Source organism: Ochotona princeps, chromosome 13 (assembly GCF_030435755.1).
Source record: "Ochotona princeps isolate mOchPri1 chromosome 13, mOchPri1.hap1, whole genome shotgun sequence".
NCBI lineage: Eukaryota > Metazoa > Chordata > Mammalia > Lagomorpha > Ochotonidae > Ochotona > Ochotona princeps.
Window position 1 is genome coordinate 12,429,367 of NC_080844.1, and position 25,826 is coordinate 12,455,192.

General features: G+C 45.6%; 1 protein-coding gene across 1 annotated transcript; it reads right to left on the reverse strand.

Moving 5' to 3' along the window:
• Positions 1-258: 258 nt before the first annotated feature.
• LOC131481774 (pro-neuregulin-3, membrane-bound isoform-like) lies at positions 259-2,180 on the reverse strand. Its single transcript, XM_058671905.1, has 2 exons — positions 1,246-2,180; positions 259-410 (listed from the first exon to the last, which is right to left on the reverse strand). Exons 1-2 carry the CDS (start codon positions 2,096-2,098, stop codon positions 259-261), a joined length of 1,005 nt encoding a protein of 334 aa, XP_058527888.1. The 5' UTR covers positions 2,099-2,180.
• Between the last annotated feature and the right edge of the window lie 23,646 nt (positions 2,181-25,826).

The following is a 25,826-nucleotide window of genomic DNA, read 5'->3' on the forward strand; positions in this document are numbered from 1 at the left end:
AGCACAGACAGCCAGGCTTTGCAAAACTGCCTGGCACAGAACTTGAACTAACACGCCGGGGGTTTGTCCTAAATAACCTTCAGCCACACAGGCTGGTCCCCTATCCTGATTCCTAGAGGTACGAGGTCCCCGTGACTTGCAGAACATTAGAAAACTAGATGGGCTGCCAACAGTCCCCTCCATGCAGAATGCTGAGAAAGGACTACACACTTGCAACAAGGTGACGAGGGAGCTGTCAGTCAGGGGGAACCTGACTGGTCAGGGACTTGCACCCACTGACTGAGCGCAGGCTGACATGTTCTCTCCACAGTAGGGCAGGCCAGCTCCCACCTCCGAGGGCTCTGACCCAGCCCGCCTCAGGTTTCTTTCAGACACAGAGGGAACACGGGACGAGATGTACACCCCACCACCTTTAGGACGGGAACAAAAGCAACCACTTAGCAGAAAGAAAAAAAAAATCCTCCTCTATCCTCAGAATCCTAGCTGTTCTGCAGGGCTGCTCCTTTATTTCCTCCGAGTTCAACTCACTCTCGGCAGCCACGGATGCCTTGCCCACGCCTTGAAACGTCCATGGCCACGCTGCAGGGGCAGGGGACCCTGAGCTCTCTCCCTATCCCCTCGCCCCCACCCTGTCCCCTGGGCTTCTACTGAACCCTTCCCGTCACAGCCACAGTCAGGGTTGCTTTGCAGGCTGCATCTCCGGCTAGCATCCTCCCCTTCCTGCCAGCATCTCCATGAATGGTCACCCGCACCTGGCCCTAACTTCCCTTGGTGGCTTGGGGATAGTCCATCTGCACGTGCTTGTCTTGGGGCGGCCCGAAGAGCACGGAGCCTCTGGGAGAGGGCCTTTCCACCTAGCCTCCCAGCCAGTGTGCCGGTCCCGCCAGGGCGCCAGCCCCCGGGGCAGAAATGGAAGCTTGGCGCCGCGCTGACCCCGAAGGTCTGCAGTCAGCAGGCTGGGTCGCCTCAAGGCATTAGAGAGACTTCGGCGGTTTCTCTCTCTCCCTCAGTGGGGACTCAGCGAAGGAGGACTCTTCCCTGGCCAGTGTCCCCATCCCCGCCCCCCCACACACACACACAGCGACCCAACACGGGCTGGCAACCTGCGTGGCGAACGTTGCCTCTTGCGTGGCCGGGAGAACCCCCCCCCCCAAAAAAAAACCAAAACCCTGCCAAGGGGGAGGGGTGGTCAGACAGCAGGAAGGCGCAGACGAGGCTCAGTTGTACCGCTCAGCGTTTACTTACGAAATTTGGGGCTGGTGGTAGTTTCTGGTGCGGTGGTGGTGGTGGTGGCGGCGGTGATGGTGGTAGAAGAGGAAGAGGAGGAGGAGGAGGATACAGCATCCTGAAACGGAGACAGAGTCCAGGCGGGAGTGGAGTCGTGAAGGTAGGAGGAGGTAGCATATGCCGCAGTGGGCCAGGAGGGCATAGCCTGGGTACTGGGGACGCCAGGCCCCGGCGGTCGGGAGCCAGGCGCGCTGCTACTGAAGAAAGGGGCCGTGGTGGACAGGGCCGTCGGGGGGCCCGCGGTGTTCCGTGCCGTGGTGGAGCGCGGGCTGGCCCGGATAGGCACGCGGTGTCCCGGGAAGCGAGTGGGTGCCCGCGTGACGGTGGTCAGGCGCGTGCTAATCCGGTTGGGCGTCCTGGAGGAGGCGGAGGGGGTGGCGGGGGACGTGGTGGCCGTGGTGGCTGTGGTGGTCTCCATAGCCTTGGGAAAAGAGCTGGGCTTGGAGAGGAAGAAGGGGTCCTGGCCCATCCCCTTGGAGTCCACCAGGTCTGTGGGCACGTACTCCTGGACGGAGCCCACCACGATCCATTTGAGGAGCATGAGGCTGAGCCCCAGGCCGATGAAGCCGATGAACAGAGGCACCACACACAGCCACGTCTGCTGCCGGTTCCACACGATGCAGTCGCTACAGCGTAACTCCCGGGGGGGCTCGGCCGCCCCTTCGCCGCCGCCGCCGCCGTCCGGGCCCCCGCCCGCCGCTGCCGCCGCCGCCGCCGCTGCTGCTGCCGCTGCTGCGGTGCCCTCCTCGGCTGAGGCGGCGGCTGCCGAAGCGGCACCAGGTGGCGAGGCAGCGGCCGCGCCTTCACTCATCCTAGGAGCCGGTCTTCACCTTCGCCCCCCGAGGGCCGCGCCAGAGGCATGGGGCCGCGCGGGCCGGGCGCGGGCGCGGGCGCGGGCGCGGGCTCCGGCGGCGGGCTAGGGCGCAGGCAGCGGCCGCCGCGGCCGCATGCAAATCGGCTCCCTGCCCCCCACGCCCCTCCCCCCGAGAGGCGGGCGACGGGCGGGGAGGAGAGGGGCGGGGGAGGGGACGCGAGCCGGGGAGGGGGGCAGGCGGCGAGGAGCGCGCGAGAGGGGCGAGACGGGCCACCCCCACACCCCTGGCTCGGCGCGCCGCCGGCCCGGTCAGGGAGCGGCGGGGCGCGTCTGCAGCCCGCTGAGCGGCCTCCTGCGCACCGGGGCCCCGCGCCCGCCGCTGCTGCTGCCGCTGCCGCCCCTGCTGCCACCGCTGCCCGCCGCCTGCGTGCGCTCCAGCCGCGCCCGCATCCTCGGGGCGCCGCGCCCGGCCCGCTCCCTAGGGCGCCCGCCCGCGCCGCCGCCGCTGCTGCTGCCGCCGCCGCCTTCGGGCCTCAGGGGCCGACCCGGCCGGCCGCGGGACCCCGGGCGCCAGCGAGCCGCATTCCGACACAGGGGGCCCCGGCCCGGCTGCCGCTCGCCCGGCGCACCGCGTTCCTCAGCGGCTGCTCTCGGCGAAGCCCCGGCGCTGAGGTGCACCTGTTCTTCAGCCGGCCCGCAGCCAACCCTCGGCCAGCACTTGCCGGGAGAGACCAATCCGAGCGCAGCGCGGAGGGCGAGCGGCCGGCTCGCCTCGCTCCCGCCGCCCGCGGCCCCGCGCCGCCGCCGCCGCCGCCGCCCGAGAGTCAAACTCCGGAGAGCGACGTCGCCGCCGCCACTAACCGGGAACTGTGGGGCGCGGGGGTGCCCGCAGCAGGGCGCCTTTGGAGCCGCCGCCGAGGAACCTCCTCTCCCCAAAACAGGCGGGCAGAGGATTGCGAAGGATGCTCCGGCTCCACAGGCCTGGCGGAGCGTGGGAAGGAAGAAGCTGGTGACCGCGTCGGGGCTGCCGAGCCACGCGGATGCCGGGCCGCAGGCGGCTCCAGGCGGGTGCGGGTGTGTGCGGAACCGCGGCGCGCGGGCTGCGATTCGGGCGGAGTAGCGCCTCCCACCAGCACCTAATGGTGGGTTCTTAATGCGCACAAGATAAATAAATGATCCAAGCAACAACCCTCACCACCACCACCTACCCTCCTTCCCCTATAGAGCTTTGTGTGTCCAAAGCGGCTCCGGACTAATTCTGGGTCCTTGGGGTCGGAGACTGACGCTGCGGGGCTAGGGAGCTGGGTGGGGGTGTGCGGGCAGGCGGGCTGGTGCTTGTGCGCGCCTATGCCTGGCATAGGTGTCAGATGAAGGGAGAACCACCCAGGTCCTAAAAGAGGTGCTTTGGAAGCCAAGGACCTTTATGCGGTCAGACCTGCCACACACCTCCATGCCGTTTATAACTTGCCTTACCTCCTCCCCCTCCCCCGCCAAAAAAAAAAAAAAAAAGCAGTATTGCCACTAGTTATCCGTGCGCCTACAGGCACACACGTCACACGGCAAGCGTTAGCGAGAGGCAAAATGTTAGACAACCAAGGTTGGTAGCCCACATCTCGCTCCCTGTTTCTTCTCTTGGACTGGGAAGCACCTGTGTGTAGCTTGCATCTCAGGTGCTGAGTAGTACCTGCCTGGAGTCCCCGGCTGCATAGAGAGGAAGCCAGGGGTGTGGCGCCAGATTAGCATAATCTTTGCTGATGGTACAAAAACCTAGCTTGCCAACTACCCAGATTCTCCGGTGTAAAGGGGAAACCAAAAACGAGCTGTTTTTTCCTCGAGGCTCCCAGAATGGGAGATGGAGATGAAAACCTGCTAACCCACCTCCCTAGCGCCGGCTGACTGGTACCGGCGACAGAGCCAGCCTTCTTTTATTGCCTGTGCAAAGAGGAAGTTTTTAAGGGAACCATGTTATTCAGAGCTGGTGAGCCCAGCGGTGCTCTGCGGAGAATGCATCGAATTGGAAAGCTCCCTGGGATTCGGTGCCTACCAGGGTGCCAGAGCCAAAGTTAATGGATTACTTTTGATGGCAGTAATGAGACTGTCACCTCTTTCGGTTGTAACACGGGAACTTTCCCCATAGGAAGAAAGCATTTGATTTTTAGCGTGATAGAACATGCTTTAGTCCAATAGAGCTGAATTAGTTCTACAAATTTTAAATGAAAACCCACCCCGTTCCCAGAGAAAGGCACAGTGCTGCTCAGTGATGTGTGCCTTGTGTGAGTGCTGTGTGTCTACCGCCCAATCTTTCTTGCAAAGCAAAGCAAAGCTTTCCCCCACAGGTCACTGAAATGATAGCAAGGACCACAGCTTGCTCTCTGAGACAGAAAGTGACTTGTCCAAAGAAACACTCGTGCATGGTTGGACGCCCGAAGTTGCCGTTGTAAAAGGAGAACGGAATGCGGCAGCCGCAGCCGCAGCTGCAGCCAGGGTGAGTCCTCCCTTTCCCAGTGTGTTCCTTCCAGGCTGTCTCAGTATGCTCAGGCTCATCTTCTTCCATCTTTGTAAACTCCCTCTTCTCGTTTCCACTTGACTTTCAAGGAGCTTCTGTGTGGTTCCTGACCGAGTTCCTTCTCTGGCAGATCCCAAACCACTGTACTGGCCCACCTGCTCTCTAACTGCTCCCACCCATCATGACCATCATCACTGGGAGAAAGAAACATAAATGCCAAGCACTCACTGTTTGGATAATCTTCCATTGGGAAAGAGTTGTTCCATGAAGATTTGGCTGGTGTCTCTCTCATGAACTTGCAGCTTTCCTGTGAGGCACCCTGATAGGCGGGTAAGCACTAGGACTGGGACCTGGGGGTGCTGCCAACAGTGGAGTCAAGGAGGAGTGGTAGACAGTACAGAGGTGTACTGATTGAAATTCAGCCTTCCTTTCAATGGCTCCAAAGTCCCCAAGCCAAGAGGCTCAGTGTCATCTGCCACCACGGAAAAAAATGTTTGATTAAAGCCCCTCTTTGGAACACAGGCTAAAAGTGATCCTCACTGCTTAACATCCCAAATGTGGCACGCCACAAACTATGTCCGGCCAACGGTCATCTACTTGCAGCTGGAGGTCTGGAGAAGGTGCCAGCTCCCAGGGAAAGCCACCCAACCTGTCGGCAGCAGGCATAATTGGAACATCCTTGGTGCTGACACAAACATCTGCTTCCATTACGTGCAGCCCTTATTCTAGGAACACCAGCTAACAGAGCTTCCATGAACTAGAAGTCAGGCACCTCGGGTCAAAACAAATGCTGCTACTGGCATGAAGCTTGTCTTTCAGTGGGAGAGACTGACAAGAAGAAGACACACAAAAAAGCATAATTTTGTTATTTACGAGGAAATGGGAAGTGCAATTTCAGATCACGAAGAACATGCCCTGTCTGTGTCAATTCACAGCACATCTCTTCAAACTCAAGGTCCCCAATCTCTTTACTATCACCTGAAGCCGATGAGAACTTGATAGTCATAGCCATGGAATAGCAAGATGCTGCTTTATTTATTGTGGCTTTTGTAAGTGGTGTAGTCAATTTAGAAGCCAATCAGGCCTGCGCTGTTCATAACTTCCTGATTCCAATGATATTGTATTACAAGCCAACATCATAAATTAAATGGCTGTAGATCATGCTTCCAGCTTCCTGTTCGTGGTAATGGCTCAAACAATTGAATTCCTATCCACCACATGAGAGACCTGGATTGAGTTTCTGACATGCAGGCATTTGGGGAGTGAACCAGTGAATGACACTGTGTGTGTTCTCCTCTACCCACTGCCTCTCCAATACATAATAAATACAGAAACAGTAATATAATGGAATAAACAATAAAGCATAAATTATGCCAAGAAAAAAAGTGGGAAGGCAAGGGACTGCAGTTCTGTCTTAATCACGAAAGATGATTGCAACAACATTGGCAGACTTGAAGCATTGAGTGTCACCTAATTACACTGCTCTACATTGGGAAATACTGAGTATGGCATAATAAGACATGGCATGAAGAATTTTGAGTGATTGTCTAAGAAAAAAAAATAGATGTGAAATTTTAGTGGGTGTCGCCAGAAGACATAACCCGATTTTCCAAATAGGCTGAGAACTGAGAAAGTGACAGCTGGAGATGGAGGGAGGATTTTTGTGAAGCGGATTTCTTGAGCAGAAGCTGCGCTCTGAGTGCCACAGGCAAGGGATGCAAGTACACAGCCTTTGTACTTGAGGTAAAGAGGAGCTGCCAAGGAGGTCCTGGAGAGCTTACATGGGACCCCTGGCGTTCAGGCCAGTATCATTGGATTTGAAATAGACACACAAGCCTCAGAAATCCTGAGTGAGGAGCTGATAAAGTGGACTGTGACAGCAGAAAGACACTCTATCCATTTGCCAATCGCCAGAAGCATAAAGCCATTGCATGCGGCTAAAATCCCTCCAGAAGGGCCAGGGCTGTGACCTAAGGAGTTAACTCGCCACCTTCACTGGCAGCATCCCATATGGACACCAGTTCCAGCTTCCTGCTGATGTGTCTGCGAAAGCAACAGAGGATGACCCCCAAGTACTGGGGCCCCTGCATTCCTGCGGGAGACCTGGAAGAAATTCCTGGTTCCTGCCCTCAGCCTGCCCCAGTCCCAACCAATGCAGCCATGTGGGGAGTGAACCAGTGGATGAGGGAATTCTCTGTCTCTCCTTTCCTCCCCTCTCCTTCTGTAGCTATGCCTTTCAAATAAATGCAATTAAATCTTTCATTAAGAAAAGAATCCACTTGAAGTGTCGTGTAAATACAGAGGAGCAGAAGTGAGCTACAGCCTCTGTGTTAAAGGATCTGTGAATGATGTAGGTAGATGTTTATGTAATTCCTTTTGCATCAATTGCAAACAGCATGTACTTTAGGGCGCTTTATTCTTGCTACTCAAAGTTGCCATGGTGTATGCCACTCTAATGATTGGTCTCCTTTTCTACATTTTTGTCTTTCTGACCATGGCCTCCTGTTCAAACATGAGTAAGTCCATTTTTTTTCTGTCTCAGATGACAGTGCTGTACAATTGTATTATTTTGAAACATGTTTGTATTATCTAAAAGTGGAGATCTAGACAGACTAAAGCGATCTGCTGACCTTCCCAGGAACCAGTGCTTAGGAAAGGCCCAAGGAAATGTCTTCTCAGCAACGTTAGAAACAAAGACGATGGGTTCCCTTTGGCTGCTCCTCCCTCCAAACCGCAGGCTGAATTCCATTTGATGATGGGGTGAGTGTGAGAGAAGCTGCAGGTGGAGAAAGGATGCCATGTCAGCTCTCTGACATGCTCTGTTAAACCCGGAAAAAAAAAAAAAAAACCTTTGTCTCAAGCTTTGTTATTCTTAAGAAGCTGAGAGTATTACGGCCGCATTCAGAGAGTTGATGTGATTTCATGTTTGTATTAAGTAATACTCTGGCTTCATCTCACCTGTGCTTTCTAGAAATCTACATTCTACTTTTGGAGATTTGGAGCTGAAACCTTCAGAATGCTCCCTGGGAGAAAACAAACAGATGATTCTACAAACTTCTGCACTGTTTCACTATCGTATGTCTACACCATGGAGAATTCCTGCTAAGCTACCCTGAGAACCATGACTGCAGTTGGCCTTGATACCAGCTCCCTGAGCCCTTGGTCCCCCAGACGCTGACACGTCCAATGTGGCCCAACCCTCTTGCGTCATCTGCTAGGAGATTAAACATGAAAGGATGAGTTTAGAGTGGCCACTCCTCCATCTCAGGTTTTTCTGAGGACTAGCCTATGCATATTTTCAGCTGCTTCCCAATCTACCTCTTGCTTTGTATATCAGATCTAAGCATATATTATTAACATGGATCAATCTTCATTAAAGGAGAAACAGCAGAGAGAGTGGCACCAGACTTGAATCTGACATTTACTAGATTATTGTGCTGTTGAACACTGTAATATCTGGAGCTGGTGCTGTGGTGCAGGGGGTTACACTGCTGCTGCCTGAGATGCTGGCGTGGGGGCTGCTCTGTTTCCAATCCAGCTCCCAGCTAATGCTCCAAGGAAAGCAGCAAAGATAGATCAAGTATCTTGGGACCCTACCCCCACATGGGAGATCTGGATGAAGCTCCTGGCTTTAGCTAGGCCCACCCCTGGTTGTTAAAGTTATTTGGGGAGTGAAACAACAGATTCTGTTAATCTCTCTCTTCCTCTCTATCTCTTACTCAGCCTTTCAAATAAATATTTAAGACACAAACGCTATCATGAGTGATGTATCCAGTGTTGTAAATGCCAGTCATGTGCATGCCTGGTGGGCAACTCAGAAGAAGCAGCAACTATTGTAATTTAATGAAAATACAAATCATCTTGTGCAGCTTTAGCTGAGGAGCCCTCTGTTTCTAACAGGCTTTGACACTGCATTGCTGTTATTAACACACTGGGTCTTGGCGAAGTGCATGAGTTTTGGACCAGCACAGGGCCACTGTGGAGGACTAAGTTCAGAGTCACAGTGTTCCCTCTGTCACTTGTGTGTCATCTCCACCATCGCTTTCCCGAAGGAAGTCCACAAAAGGACAGAGGAGTAAGTGTTAATCACTCATGGCAGATTCAACCCATCTGTTATCTCCAAGCCAATGTATTTCTGGGGCATAGTACAATTATTCAACTGGCTAATCCTTCGCCTTCAAGCACCAGCATCCATACGGATGCAGGTTTGTACCCCAGCTGCTCCATTTCCCATCCAGCTCTCTGCTTGGGGCCTTGGAAAGCAGTAGAGGATGGTTCAAAGCCTTGGGACCCTGCACTCATGTGGGAGACCTGCGGAAAACTATGGCCATTGTGACCATTTGCAAAGTGTACCAGTGCATGGAAGATCTTTCTTTCTGTGTCTCCTTCTCTCTGTAAAGCTGCCCTTCCAATAAAAATAAATAAATCTTCTAGAGGACAAAACTTGCTCCTTGTTTTTAAATTAAGAAAGGAAGCAACACATTCTAGTTTATGGAAAAGCAAATACCAACAGAAGCCAGGAAGGCAAATGATGTGTGGGGAAGATACACTAAGAAGTTCTGTGGACCTAGAAAATCTGCTCTTTGCTCAGTCTTTGAGAAACTTACAGTCTGCTGCACGATGGTGGCCTGCTTTATATCTTTCTAAATTAACTTGTGTGTTTGAAAGACAGAATTCCATCGCAAGAGGGAGAAACAGACAAATGGAGGGAGATACTCTATCTGCTGTTTACTCCCCAGCTGGCCAGCTACTGGTTCACGAGGGCCAGGGTTGAGTCATGCTGAAACCAGGAGCCTGAACCCCCCATCCAGGTCTCTCACATGGGCGGGAGGGACCCCAGTATCCGTGCCACCTTCTGTTGCTCTCTCAGGTACATTCCCAGGAGCTACATAGGAAGTAGAGTAGCTATAACTGAAACCAGATCTCTGATATGGGATGCCTCTGTCTGAGATGGCAACTTCTGACCCAGTATGCCCCAAAGCAGGTCCCTGCTCCTCTGCTTTAAACACATCAGTGTATGTAAATATGCCTTTGTCCCACTCTGAGGACAAACACACACAGAAAGGGGGAAGTTACTCAAGGGCTGGTTAGGCTGAGCTGTAAGGGCTCCAGAGTTCAGCTCAGTATTATCTGAGTCATTTCCTAAAGTTTTCTTCATTGTTTTCTTGTGCATCACTGAAGACACAGACAAAAGGAGGGCAAACAAGTCAGGTGGTTGCAGTGAGAACACCCCAGGTCCAAAGCTCACAATATCTTTCAGTGATGGCCTCCTGGAGAGGCACATAGGCCATTTGACAGTTTGGCTTGTATTTCAATGAGGTATTTTCTCAGTCGGTGAGCTGATCGGGATGTGTTTATCTCTCAACAGTTTGAGTTTTAGCTACTCGTTCATGAAATAGAAACTGAAAGTTGCAGGGTTTGCATCTCAACTCAGGGTTTGAGTCTCAACTCAGTCATCCCGGGCAGGTGGTTTTTGGTGGGACGCTACTTCCTAGAACACAGATGAGTGAGGGCTTTCTGAAGTCCAGAACAGTGAGAATAGATTTCTTGAACATTACTACACACTAGGAGCACAGGGTTCAGGTACAACTTGTCACTGATACTAACATAAATTTAAGGTTCTTTCTTTTTTAAGAGTTATGAGAATCTGTGTGTGGAGCTTACATTTGGTACAGAAGTTTGGATGCCACATAGGATGTTCTAATCCCGTATCCAAAACACCAGGATCCAGTCCTAGCTCTGCTGCTTATCCAGCTTCTCGCCAATGCACATCCTTCAAGGTAGCAGGTGATACAATTAGCGGAGTCCCTGATGACCCAGCTTCCTGGCAGTGCATACCCTTAAAGGCAGCAAGTGGTGGCTCAACAAGCTAAGTCCCTGCCACCAACTTAGGAGACCTGAATTGGGTTCTAGGCTCCAGCCTTTGGCCTGATCCAACCAATGCTGCTACAAACATTTCTGGAGCAAATCAAAGGAATGGGGATCTCTCTCTCTCTCTCTCTTTCTTTATCTCTTTCTCTCTCTCTCTACCTCTCCTTCCTTCTCCCTCCCTCTTTCTCTCACAAATGTCTTTTTTATTTACAAATACCTTTTTTTTATATTGTTAAAGAGAATGTGTGTGATACTAACACCACTAACATACAAGTAAGAATAGTAACATGCTCTTTTGGTCTTTACCTCCTTTTTCTTTATGTCGAAAACATGAAGAAAATTACCCACTCCCGATTCCTTAATATCCAAGAAAAACAATAAAAGGGCAAAAGATTTTCACAGTGACTAGACAAAAAGTACATCTGAATTGGAAAAAATACTTACTGTGTTCTGGTTATTTTAATAGAAGATATTTTAGAATTTAGAAGACACAAAACTGTATCCCAGTTAATCCTTTAAAAATCATGATTATAACCCTATATAATTCATATAACATACAAACCATGTCAAGGTTTCTATCTTCTTTCTGAGAGTTTGTGTAAGATGAGTATCTTTCAGTTTGAAAGTTCAAAATATCATTGTTTTAATTAAAATGAGAATCTAAAAATGTGAGAGTGTCTTTTTTGGGGGGGAATAGGTTTCCTGGGATATTTGACTAACATATTTAGCAAATAATTGTGTTTGTGCATGCTTGCGCAAGTGTATCTGTACGTGTGTTAGAGTGTGAATATGTGTGTGCCTGTGTGTACAGCTATAGATAGAGAATTAAGAAGGTGATGAAAACTGTTTTTGCAGTAAGTATCTTGGGAACAAGATGGAAAAGAGTGTAATTATATGCACGAATCGGCAAAAACTATATACTAAACAGTGATTAGATTCAAAACACAAGCAAGAGAAAGTGAAAACACAAAACTGTGGGCTTACTTCCGAAGGCACTTCACAAAGTTGGGAAATGTAAAGTTGATTCCCCGGAGAGACCAGCCAGGCCAACAGGCTCCCGTTGTGTTTTAGGAAGGAAGCCAACTGCTTCAGGGCCAGACAAGAGCAGGTGGGAATGGTGGCCAACTCTACTACTAATGGTTCCTTATATGAAAATCTCTCCACCAGGGACAGGAATAAGAGTGCTGACCGCTCCCCACCATTTATTCTCAAGTACATTGAATGAGACTAAAAAACCCAAACAGTACTATTTATGGTTAATGCCTTAAATATTTCAAAAAAAAACATTAAATACAAATATCAGAACCATCAATTGGGGAATGACATAATGCTAAAAATCATCTCCTTGGGAAATATCCAATTAGCTGAGATGGACTCCCATGGTAAATAAAACTAATAGGAAATGTTGGTGATCTCTGCCTTAAGGCAGATTTGGCAAATATTATTTACCACCGCCCACATACTTCTATTGTCCTTTCTGTCTCTCTGGGAGACTTAAAGACATTAACTCACAATTACAAATTTAACTGTATCTCCAGGACACACATATGACTTCTTGGGCAATTGCCTGAACAACTCAATGGCTCTTAGACAAGGCATGATTGATTTTCAGAATTTGAACCCCAAATTGGCTTTTGCTTTTTGATCATGGACATGAGAAGCAGCCATCTGCAAGCCAGGGGAAGGAAATGCTGATCCAACCACTAGAAATCCCATTGAAATTTGGAGCAAGGCAGAAGATACCTGATGTCCCAAATGGGAATTTACAGCAGGACATTAGAAATCTAAAGATTTAGAAGTTCTAGCAATAAGCTTGGGGAGCAGTCATAGCGATTTATAAGTGGGCTGAAGGAGAGCCCTAGAGGGAACTACACTGCTTCATACATACACACACGAATCCCTCTCAGGACATCTTTCGGGGAAGCTACACAGCTTTGAAGTAGCAAGACACACTGAGGGTCTCATCTCTCTCTGGGGCTAATGGCTAAAATGTAATACCTTTCATCTTTAAAGTTTTCAGAACAACTTGCATCATTCAAATTCTCCAAGCACTTCTCTTTCCCTGCAGAAAAAAATGACAATTTCTTCTTTCTATTTTTGAATTTTTAATTTTTGGCGGGGAGTAAGTGTGAGATGGAACACCATGGGATCATTCTATCTTTGGTCTCTGGGCATAGTGTCAGAAGTGTCTTTCTGAACAAAGACAATTCTAAACATCAAAGTTGTCCTGTCTCACTCTTCTCTCAAAGGAGCTTTAAAATTGGGTTGCCAATGCTTTGATTATGCTAAGCCAAAGGTCACATATCATTTCTGAAAAACACAGGTCTCAAATACTTGATGGATTTAGAAGCTTTGTGTCCATAAAGCAGTAAGGAGAGTTGACGCTTTGACAAATAAGTTCTTGATTCCAGGATATGATTAAAAATACAGACAATAGAGAGTGTGCTGAACAATCAGGAACCCTGAGCTTGAATCATGCTTTCTTTGATACTTTTAAGAAAGTGTCTGGGTCTCAGTTATATTAGCCATGAAATGTGAGCCAGTATCCAACATCAGAAATATTATATTAAAAAGACTGAATTAGGGCCTGGCACCGTGGCCTAGCGGCTAAAGTTCTTGCCTTGAACGTGCCGGGATCACATATGGGTTCTAGTTCTAATCCTGGCAGCTCCATTTATCATTCAACTCTCTGCTTGGGGCCTGGGAAAGCAGTCGAGGATGGCCCAAAGCCTTGGGACCCTGCACCCACATGGGAGATTTGGAGGAGGTTCCTAGCTCCTGGCTTCGTATTGGCTCAGTTCCAGTCATTGCGGTCACTTGGGGAGTGAACCATCAGATGGAAGATCTTCCTCTGTCTCTCGTCCTCTCTGTATATCTGACTTTGCAATAAAAATAAATAAATCTTAAAAAAAAGAGTTAGTGCCATGGTATTTTACCAATTTTACTCTTTACATCAATTTTGAGTAGAAGTAAGAGATTAAACTTTTTTAAAAAAACGTTATTGGAGATACATTGAGATAGAGAATGAATGGGACACACGCGCACACACAAAGATATATAGACAGAGTTTTTATCCACTGGTTCACGCAATATGATGGCCTAGGCTAATTGAGGCCTGGCTAGGAAACAAGAAATCAATTCATGTTTCCCATGCCATGGAGGTGACAGGAGCTCAATCTCTTGAGCCATCACCATTGCCTTGCAGGATGAGCAAAAAGTTGAGACTAGGAGCAGAGACTGGACTCGAACCTAGGTCCTTCAACCACCAGGGCAAGTATCCATACAAAAATAAAAATTTTTTCAAGTTTTAAAGCATTGTACACATAATTTTAAAAATTCAATCATGACCAATGAATATGATTAATGAAAATCTAGTGTTCGCAATTAGAACAATCGTAACTTGATACTGGATGGTATTATGAAAGATTTGTGAATTTAAATTGGAATATGGAAAGAATAATTTTTGAAAATGCTAATTTTATATGCCAGAGTTCTTTTTTTAAACTGGTATATCTCTATTCTGCAAGTAAATAAATGTTCGCTAGGGCACACCTGCCCAAGGGTCTAAGTTATGCCATTCCTTCAAAGGCACTATCTTGGGCAAGTTGATGACCAAGAGAAGGCTGTGTTTGCTCTGCTTTCTATCTTATGTGGTTAGGGTGATGATGTCAGTGATAATTTGGAGCCATCTTTTTCTTCACGGCCTCCATCTGGCAACTTTTATTTTGGATCTTTCATTTCATTCTTTCTACTCCTTCCCAATGTTGCTGAAGCCAGGGAATCTAAGAATCACATGTTTTTTTTAGCCATGTTATCCATTCTATTATTAGTAATGGCCAGGTCCACTGGACTGAAGAAGCAGAAACCCTGATAAATAAGTGGGTCCTGTGCAAGCTTGACGGGGTTTTTAGTCAGATGGACACTTCAGGGTGATTGTCACTCTTACGTTACTGATAGATTCAAGCAATGTAAGTAAGAGAACTCTTATGTTAGGAATCTCCAAAATAAGACAAGTTGTGAAGTAGTCAACCTAAAAATAGGTTGTTTTCAGTGAAGAAGAATATGAGGAATGATGCCAGAGAAATGGTGGAGTAAAAATCCCTACGAAGTCTCTCCTCCATAAAAGCCAGGAAAAACAAAATATTATCAGAAACAACAACGTTTTTAGAACTCTGGAAATTAACCAGAGAAGTCATCAGAGTAGCTTTTTTTCTTTTCCAATGAAAATAAAGATCATGGAGTGGACCTTTTAGCACAACGCATTAAACCACATCTTGAGACTCCTTCATCCCATGTTGCAGTGCCTGGGGTCTGATTCCACCTCTGCCGCCATCCAGCGTCCTGTGGTGATAGTTCAAGTACTTTGGTCCCTGCTGGATGAAGTTCCTAACTCCTGACTTTAGCTTGGTAGGTATTCTGGACATTTTGGAAGTTAGCCAGTAGACTGAAGATTGGTCTCTCAACCTCAATCTCTCTCTTCCTCCCACGTTCCTTCTCCTCCCTTCTTCTCTCTCGCCCTCTCTCTCTGTTCCACTTCCCTCCCTTCCTCTCTCTATTTTCCCTGCTCCTTCTGCAGTTCCATAGTAGCCTTGAAAATCATGGTGTGCAGCCACCAGTGAAAACCAGCCAACTGGGAGAGGCTGAACAGGTCAGGAAATCTTTCCAAGCCTCATTTCCAAAGAATTGTGACTATGTGACCCATCTAGCGGTTCTCTAAAAGAGCCAATCATAAGACTAGCTTCACTTGAAGTGACTCACTACTAGGAAAAGTTTTCTCCCCAGGAGACTCTGACGAAGATTTACAGGCAATTCTTAAACTTTGTGACCACCTGAAGCCCAAGATGAAAGAGCACAAAAAAATCTAACCAACGGACTTAAAAGGAAAAGCTGAGAGACAAAAGATCACAGGAGCCATGAGCAGCTCCAATAGAGAATACAGTCAGTCACATATACACATGGGACAGTGCTTAAGCCCGCAGAGACCTCAGCAGGGACTAAACTGTCAGTTTGGGCTGACCTTGAGACGCTCTGTAAGTTCAAGGGAGTGAAGGGCAAGACAGAAATAAATGGCCCCTGCACCCAGAACCACTTAGCAAAGACCAAGAAACATGGGGGTCCCAAGAGTTTAAGGATTTTTCATTAACATTTAAGCACTGAGTTCACTGAGCAAAAGCTTCCATTTGGCACATTTGACAAAGAATTTAGGTTATATATTTTGAGTTCGGGAAAACCATCATGCAAATAACAACAAACAACAGTAACAAGGAATCCATATGAGGGGGTGAAGAACTTGATCTTCAGAATCATCACATTATATTATATAAAATATCCATTTCCCTGAAAAAATATATGAGCTGTACCAAACAACACCGCATGACCAACCTCTATCGAATAGGAAAAAATCCAAAGCAGCTACTTCTTGATTGGACTTGTTAGACAAAGATGGAAGTAGAAAGAAACAAAGACACAAAGAAGGGGACGGCATTGTGATATAGGGGTAAAGCTGGTGCTTGCGGTGCCAGTATTCCATACAGGTGCCAGTTCTGGTCCCGGCTGCTCTAATTCCATTCCAGGACCCGATAATGGTCTTGGAAAAGCAGTGGCAAGATGGCCCAAGTGTCTCAACCCCTGCAACACATGTGGGAAACCTGGATGAAGTCCTTGGCTTATGATACCCGCCTAAGCCAGCCCTAGTCATTGCAGCCAATGGGGCATGAACCAGCAGATGGAAGATCTCCCCGCCTCTCTGTCATTCTGACTTTCAAATAACAATTGAAAAAGAAAATTGTTTCTTTCTTTTTTTTTGAAAAAAAGAGAATTATTTATTTTTATTATAAAGGCGATATACAGAAAGAAGGAGAGACAGAGAGGAAGATCTTCCATCCGATGGTTCACTCCCTAAGCGGCCACAATGGCTGGAGCTGAGCCAATCTGAAGCCAGGAGCCAGGAGCTTCTTCAGGGTCTCCCATGCTGATGCAGGGTTCCAAAGCTTTGGGCCATCCTCAACTGCTTTCCCAGGCAACAGGAGGGAGCTGGATGGGAAGCAGGGCTTCCTGGATCAGAACCGGCACCCATATGGGATCCCGGGCGTGCAAGGCAAGGACTTAACCACTACGCTATCGTTCTGGGCCCAGAAAATTGTTTCTAAAGAACCAACACCTAGGTGAATTCACCGAGTGGATATTATTAGTAAAGGTTTATAAATGACAAGCAAGCACCCAAAACTATTCTTGAGCTACAAAGTCCAAAAGATGAAAGGGAAGATGTATTGATCGGGCTTTATAGAAGGCTGGAAAAGTATAAGGAAAAATATGAGCACAATTGAAGATAAACTGACTGAAACAATCCAGTCTGTGAAAGAGAAAAATGAAGCTGGGAGACAACACCAAGCCTGTTGACGTTAGCATAGTTGGAGTGTTAGAAAATAGACAGCAAAAACGATGAAAAGAATACCAAAGTAATAATGGCCAGAAACTTCCTGAAGTTCTTATTCTTTTTAAAGCTATAGCTGATTTCTTCTAATGGTCATAAAGGCCATTAAGACCAGAAGATAACAGGATGTCTTATTTAAAGAACTTTAAGAGACTGTCAACCAGGAATTCAATTTCTACTAAAATTGCCCTTCAGACCTGAAGGTGTTTGGTCTAAGGGTAAGTCTCCGCAGCCTGAATTGCAGTGATGGGGCTTGACATCCAACTCTGTTAACACAGGCCCCAGGAGTCAGTGATGATGGCTCAGCGATTGGGTTCCAGCCACCCATGTGGGGAATCTGCCTTGAGCTCGCAGCCACAGCTCAATGGCAGGCATTTGGAGAATGAACCAGCAGGTGAGAGTATGCATTCTCTCCTAGTCCCTCTCTCCAGTCTGTCTTTCTTTGTCTTCCAAATAAAATTAATTTTCAAAAATGAAATCATACAAAATATGTTTTTTGACCAAAGTGGTATTTGAACAACAAAATGGGGTTTAGAAGCTTAGCATATGAAATCTCAATGCATCCTTAAGCTCAAAGCTTCTTCTGGGTCTCCCAAGTGGGTGGCAGGAACCCAAACACTTATCTTTCACTGCCTTTCCCAGGCCATTAGCAGGGAGCTGGATTGGAAGGGAGACAGCAGGACATGGACTGGTGCCCATATGAGATGCCAGCTGCACAGGCCATAGCTTTACCTGCTGTTTCCCTTCTCTGCAGTTCCTGTGTACTGTTAGACTATTCCTCTGGTCTAAGCAGGGAGCTCACTTCCTGTCTTACCAAGTTGCTCATGGAAAAAGCTAGTGTCCATTTTATTATTTAGAGCAACTCCACCCTTTTTTTTTTCACTTTGCTCAGTTACTTATCCATGCCCAAGTGCCCCGTCAATGTGTTTTCCTTCACAGAAACATACTAGTCAAGGAGAAAACCTAAACTAGGAGTTTGTAGCTGCATTTGGTGGTGGTTTTAAATAAATTCATTCCCAGATCTCCATTACTAGGTGTATCTTACAGCACACAGGTCCGCTAGAAAAAGGGTCTTCAAAAAGTTAATACAAAAATCCATGCTAAGAAAAAAAACTGAATATATTTCAATTTTTTGCATCAAAGGTAAACCTAATTTTCATCTTTTCAATTTTAAATACTTAAATAATACAAAAAATATAGAGTTCAGTGAGCACACATAGAATTGCAAGTTAAACATTTTATCCTATGGGCTTCATATGTAAACATTGCATATATACATAAAATACTAGTTTTAAAAACAAAAGTGCATGTGTCAATATCATATAACATGGGTCTGATGATATATAGGTCATAAAATGAAGAAATACGGGCACATTGATATATACAGAGAATAGTTTAATGAAAAGAGCATTTATAAGTATCTAGATACCATACAATATGGCATCCATCTATTTTTCACTATCTACACATATATTAACTTCCAAATATGAGAGAAAACATGTGGTATTTGTATCTACCTGTTGCTGTTAGCATAATGATCCTTAATTCCATCGACCTCGTTACCAATGTCAGAATTTCGTCCTTTTGTGGCTGAATTCCATTCCATTGTATATATGCCACATTTTCTTTATCCAGGCATCCATTGATGAAAATCTAGCCTGATTGCGTCTCTTCACTATTGTGAATTGAGCTGTAATAAATATGGAAGTACAGATATCTGTTTCATAGGCTGACTTCATTTCCTTTGGATATATTCCCAGAAGTGTGATAGCTAGGTTACATAGTAGTTCTACTTTCAGTTTTTTGAGGAGTCTCCATTCTGTTTTCCAAAATGGCTGTACTGATTTACGTTCCCATCAACAACGTATTAGGGTTCTCTTGTCTCCACATCCTTGCCTGCACTTTTTTCTTTTTGATAATAGCCATTCTAATTGGAGAGAGAGATGATACCACATTGTGGTTTTTATTTGCATTTCCCCGATGACTAGAAATATTGATCATTTATTTATTTATGTGTTCATTGGCCTTTTGTTTTTCTTTGGAAAAAACATCCATTCAAATTCTTTGCTAGTTTCTTGTCAGGATTGCTTGTTTTTGCTGTGATTGAATTTCTTGGGCTCCTTATAGATTCTAGACATTAATCCTTTGTCAGGTGCATGGTGTGCAGATATCTTCTTCCACTCTGTTGACTCGCTGCTTCCTCTGCTTTGAAGAAGCTCCGTGTAATCCAGTCTGTATTTTTGCTTCAATTGTCTGTGCTTTTCTGCCCAGATTCCTTCAGAGGACTCACCTGTGGGCTCAAGCACTTTTGCTTTCCGGGGTGTTCATTGTCATTTTTCTTAAGGGGTGCTATGCTTTGGCTGTTAGTGCCTTCGTGACCAAAGATGAGCAAAACCAGAACTATCTGGGAGATGCCATCTCTACTGGAAGAGCACTCGACGCTTGCCTGAGCGGTGAGAATGAGGAAACCTCAGTCCCCTCTGCTCAGGCCCTGACCTGCACTCCCTGTGCAAGCTGCTTGGAGCCACTGGTTCTGTGGAACTTTTTATCCAGATCACACTTCATCATTTGGGGTTTTCTCTGTTGTATTTGAACTTTTCCTCACTCTCTAACGAGTCATCCCAGGAGGTGCCACCAAGTCTGGACTGGCTGAACTCTGATTCTAACACTTGACTGTGAGAAAGAGAAGCAATGCTTTTGAAGGAGAGAAGCTGCAGAAAATGCAAAACATTGAAGTTACAAAGAATCTTTAGCACTGAGAAAAATGCATCCCTTGTCGTTCACACATGAGATAATATGGACTGAGAGAGCGTATGTTGTCTTCCCCAGCATCTCATAACCTCATAGCCTGCACGAGGCTCCATATTTTTATTAGCACCTTACACCAGCTCAGCATAGTACATCATGCTTGGCCCACACTGATTTAAGAGAAGATCCTGGCTCCTAGTTGCATGGTTAGAACTTCCTAAATCTATGACTTCTAACTCCATAATCAATGGCATTTATGGTAGCCTCTCTGATTCAGGGGCCTTGACTGTAACATGGAGATAAAAATGATTTCTGTTTTATATGGTGGCTATTAAAATAAACAAAACATGTGATGTGTTTATGGAGATGCTGTAATCTTTCTAGGAAAAAAAAAGCTACTCTGTTTAATATTCTATATATCGTGAACTTGAGCTGATTGGTCGAAAATGTTATTACTGTTTATCACAAACGATTTTGCTCCCTGATGACGGCGGTATGCATTTCACTAAGTACTTTAATGTAGCTTACTTTTATTCTCACAAATCCTCTGTTTCAGAAGGGGATGTGGATGCTTCAACTGCAATCGTTGGATACTCTGCAACCTGCTGTAGTCTTGCTGTGCCTAAGTCTCGGCTATGAATGAGAAGAAGCCACAGAGAACATTAAGGACCAAGATTCATAAGGCAGGTGACACCTGTGACAGACCCAGCAATGACTTATTGATGCAGCTTGCAACATCGATAATGCTAAGTTGGGTCAGAAAGACCACTGCAGCCTAAGGGATTGGCACTGGGTCGTTGTCCTTGGAGAATTTATTAGTGAACCTATGAGTTGCTGTTGGAGGATGGGAGGAAAGCTGGAATAACCAGACAACTGGGTGATTTTTGGGGGGTGGGTGGGGATAAGGGATATAATACAGAAACCTGAACTTGTGAAGCTGTCTGTGAAGCCAAATGTAATCAATTTTTAGTAAGAATCAATGAATGCATCCCACATGCAAAGGGAAGCCATACACATATCACACCTATTGCAAATAAGCTCTGTCATAGTGACTAGTAAGTGAAAATAGGTCTTTTTTCCTGGGTATCTTATCAGGCCAAATGGAGACTGTTTTAACATTCAAAATCTGATTAAAATGCCCAATAACAAGTCTATTCAGAGCAGCTGATTGCCAGATCCCCTTTGTGTGAAACTGCAGTAACTGAGTGCTAAGAATAAATTTTAACTCACAGCCAGACACAGTATCGAAATGCCATTTTAAATGCACAGGAAAGCCCCATCCACACCAATTCACAAATAACCGATTTATACAGAATCACCAGCCTTGTGACGTCACTATTTTCTTTCCATTTCTCTCTGTTGTGTTGTTTACTTATTTTAATGGCAAAGATCTGGCTCATAAGGAATACCTCACAATGGAAGAGAATTTTATGGGAAGTTTTGCCACCCTGAGGGAAAGATCTTTCTCATAAACACACAATTACTGGGTTGCCTTATTCTAAAGGAAAAAATGTTTTCCTGATTTCCTTTTCTTCAAGAGTCATATCATTTAAGGATAATTCCAACAAAAGTGGTAAGTAAATCTCTCTCGCAACTAAGATCGCACTGCCGTGTTTCAGTGGGGTAAATACAATTTAGGGTTCACTCAGTTTTCTAAGCTTATATTTACGTGATTTCCAAAGAATTTTAAATTGTATTAGGTTTACATTAGTTCATATTTATGCATAAGTTAAGATCTTAGCTCTATATTAAATTGTGTTATTTTAAGATGTGTTTAAAATGCGATCTTCCACTACTACATAAATGTAGCAAGCTTCCTCCAATAGGAGGCAACTTTGGGGAGGAACCCCAGATCTTCTCTGTGATCCCTGAAGGACAAAAAGCATTCCAAGCACATACATATTGGGGATAAAAGGAAGTGAAACATTAAGGATGACGACTGGTTTCTGGTTTAACTAACTGAATGGTGCTGTCCCTGAGAAAATAGAGACTAGAAGGAAACCAAGATTGAACTTGGTTTCAGGCACACTGCACCAGAAAAGCCAAAGGAATAGCACAGTAGGCCATTGGATAAATAGTTTTGCATGTAAGATAATAGCAAGAAGAAACAAAGTTCCAAAATATTGTCTTATCTCTTTCTTTATATTTGTTACTATTCTTATACTCCAAAATGCATCTCTTGAAAAAGAGAGGAACAAGGATTTCTGAACATAACCACTGCCTTTACAGATACCCAAGATCTAAGTAAAATTTTCTCTCAGTATAAATCAAATACAACTTAACATGATGGGAAACAAATATACTTCAGTAGGAAAAGATTTGCCTTCAACTTCTCAGATTTAGAGGTTTCAGGAGTAAAGTAAGCTACGTGCAACTCCTCCCCAACCTCTACATCCATGTTATACTGTGGAAAAATACTTGAAGAACAGAACAATTTCTTATCAGGTGTAACCCGAGCCACATGGAAAGCAAAACTAAAACCAAACATTTTCTTCTGATCGAAAAACGTTTTTTAGTGGCTTAAGCGGTATTCTGCTTATAGGAAACGGAGGCAACTTTAAGCCTGTTATACTTGGTAAGTCATGCTTCTGAGGATTAAAATTATAGTTCATTTATTTATTTTTGCTAAAAGAGAATGCTATAATGTGTCAAGAATGTCCATTGTCTATATCACAGTCACGATGGTGTAAGTTACCTTTTTAGATCAGTTCCATCCCATCTTAACCCTGTCTCTCTGTATGGTTTGTTTATAATCCGTATTACATTCAGCTTTATTTGTGATTAAAATGTGCTTGCAGCTCAGGCCTCTGTACCTGTGATTTTCTTTCCTAACATCAACTCAGTTATCTGCCAAATGATTTAGAAGCCTAAGCCTGGAAATCTAGATTCAGATTATGACTATTTGGAAGCCTAGTAACTTCCACAGTGGGACGCAGTGCACTAAATCAAAGCACAGAAGTGTAAGTATTTGCCTGACTGGACAGGGAGTTCATAAAGGCTACATAATCTCAGTGCCGAAAGATGAAGATAAATGATTCAGTATAAGCCAAATGCTATGTTTTGGTTTGTCTTGAATATAAATGCCTGTCTGAGAGAGTCAGAAAGGTCTGTTGGAAATAACTCCAAACAAAAGAGTGAGCTTGAATCTTGAATGCAGTGTGAAGCGGTGAAAGAAGTACTGTGAGTGTGTGAGCTTTACTAGCTCGCTTGAGAAGGAGGATCATGTATTTTTCTCATATTCTTACTGGAAAGACAAAATGTCACAACACATGTAGATCTGGCATGACCTCTGGCATATTTTATGAAAATGAAATGCCACACCAGCAGTGGTAGAAAGAAAATGTTTGTAACCAATGTACTTTAGGTGAGTTCTCCTGGAGTGGGACTAGACAGGATCACAATAACATTGGGAAAAAAAAAGACCACCCTCTCTCTTTTCAAAGTGTAGCTCCATTATAAATTTTTATGAACATGCATATGCATGGATATGAGCCACCTTAAATGAAGTGGACCTTCCGATCCAGGCACCGAAGATGCACTGCCTCCTTTCAAGAACAGAGGAAAGCAGCTCCATTTTCAAGCAATCCAACTCTACAGGAGTCCTTGCCCATCATCCATGCGACATTTGTAATGGAAATAATGTAGGGTTACACATCAAGGAGTTCCCAGTTCGGCCCCTTCCCATCTCCAAGTGTTTTGTTTTGGATGACCTCTGGCTAGCTTGACCCTCATCTACCTCCAGTTCAATTGAAGACACCCAGCCCTCTTGGTAAATACACGAAAGCCAGCTCTCATTTGGACACGGGAGTGAGCAACGTTTAGTATTCAGGTTCTCCCAGTACCTATGCAAGGTGTTCAGCCCTGCTGAAGGGGCTCATTATCACTTGAGTTTCATGACGTTTCTTTGCAACCTTACTGCAGCAAGAGCATTTTCTGTTTAGGCATGAACAATCGTTCTTTGTTAAAGAGAGGTAGCCATGGTTTCTTCAGTTTCCTTTATAGAGTAGGAGAAAAGGCTGATGGGAGATTTGTGGAAACTATTGATTAGGAATAATATATATGTATTAGTTTCCTCTCCTCTTTTTGCTATAGAAATTAGAATGAATAGAATTTGTAAAGGTTTTTGCCTTTTTATTTAGAAGTCAGAGTGACAGAGAGGGGAAGAGATTGGGAGATCTCCTATTACCTGTGCTGAAATGGCTGGAGCTGGGCAGGCCAAGGCTGGGAACCTAGAACTCCATACAAGTTTCTCATGTTTGGCAAGCGTCCAAGCACTTGGACCATCTTCTTCTGCCTTGCAAGGAGCTGAATCAGAAGCGGAGCAGCTGAGACTGGAATAGGAGCTCAAATGGGATGCCGGCATTACAGGTGGCACAAGGCGCTGTGTTACGATACTGGGTTTAAAATTTGGAATTCACTCTGCGTTCTTCTTCTCCCTGACTTCTAATAATTATAGACAAATCCTGTCTTCAGTTTCAGACAAGCTTCACATTGCCTTCATTTCCTGAAATTCATAACTTTCTATTATGCATGCTGACTTGGGCCATGAAGCCAGATGATCCCGGGACGCCCCACAAGTCAGCGTTGAGAACGGGTAAGTTGGAATCCTCCGGTTTCATTGGAGACAACGGTTTCAGTGCTCTTCCCTCTTCCACCTCTTGTTTCTGCTGCGATCTAAGTTCACCCAATCAGGATCCTCTGTGTTTCGTTACTTTTGTATAGATTCACACTTGGACGTTCTCTCTCCTTTGGTTGCTGTTGTTTGATTTTGCGCCACTCTTGACATTTTTTTTTTCATGCCTCCTGTTTATTTCAATTCTCACCTCTGGAAGCAACGTCACCTGCTGGAGGGTTTGTATCCAGGCTGGGCATGAAATTATAATATTAGGAGCCCGGCATGATAGCCTAGTGGCTAAAGTCTTCACCTTGCATGTTCCAGGATCCCATATGGATGCGGGTTCTAACCCTGGCAGTCCTGCTTCTCATCCAGCTCCCTGCTTGTGGCCTGGGAAGGCACTTGAGGACGGCCCAAAGCTTGGGACCCTGCACCCACGTGGGAGACCTGGAAGAGTCTCCTGGTTTCGGATTGGCTCTGCCATTGTGGTCAGTTGGGGAGTGTATCATCAGATGGAAGATCTTCCCCTCTGTCTCTCCTCCTCTCTGATTTCCCAATAAAAATAAAATGAAACAATAATTTAAAAAATTACATTATTTGATTCTTGGTCCTTTACCCTTGTTTTAACAGCTATTTTTTATCTTGCATACTTCCCAGTTTTATTTTTTAGAAGTAAGGAATAAACAATACAACATTGACTTTACATATCAAATATGCAAGCAGATTCTAATATGAGTATCCTAAACACTATCAGACAACATGTAAACAAAGAGAGCTCATTAGCTTAGAGAATAAAGGGGTGAGAAAGTATAACATTCATGTGATTTCGTCTGGTTAAGTTCAAAGACCCTCTTTTCTTTTGAATAAAAGAATCATGCAGGCAGGTATTTCCCTTCAGATCAGATGCAGGAAGCATTATTGTTTTGTATAACACAATTTTGTGACATGAAAACAATGACAAGACCGCATATATATTGTGGTCAATTGCAATGTATCTGTATATAGCAGAGACATGCAAACATGCATCACTCATTGAGCATGACTGAGATTCCATTTCATCAAATTTGAAAACTTTATAGATAATGGACAACTTCCAAAATATTCAGTTTTATCATCCCAAATACTTTCAGTAACATAAACCACTGGTAAACTGCTGCCACATTGACTTCTCCATAGTCCTGATTTAGTAATTAAAGTTTCTTCATATTTAAATACTTGTTTAAGATTCTCAGGAAGGGGACTTGCATTGTAGCATGGCAGATTAACCAGGTTTCCACAGCTCCAGTCCTGGCTGCTCTGCTCCTCATCCAGCTCCCTGTTCACGTGCCTGGGAAAGCAACAGCAGACAGCTCAAGCACCTGGGTCCCTAACATCTAACTGTGAGAACTTGATGGAGTCCAGGGTTTCCAGTTTAAGCCTGAACCTGTCCCAGTTTTCAAGGCCATTTGGAGAATGAACCAGCAGATGGCTCACCTTTTATTCAGCCTCTCCTTATGTCTCTATTGCTCTCCTTTTCCAGTAGACAAAATCAATCTTTACAAGTAAATGCTCA

Coding starts and splice junctions, on each gene's coding strand:
- LOC131481774 (XM_058671905.1), bottom strand. CDS start 2,098: ATGAGTGAAGGCGCGGCCGCTGCCTCGCCACCTGGTGCCGCTTCGGCA. Junction 411..1,245: donor TACCACCAGCCCCAAATTTC/GTAAGTAAACGC, acceptor CCCGTCCTAAAG/GTGGTGGGGTGTACATCTCG.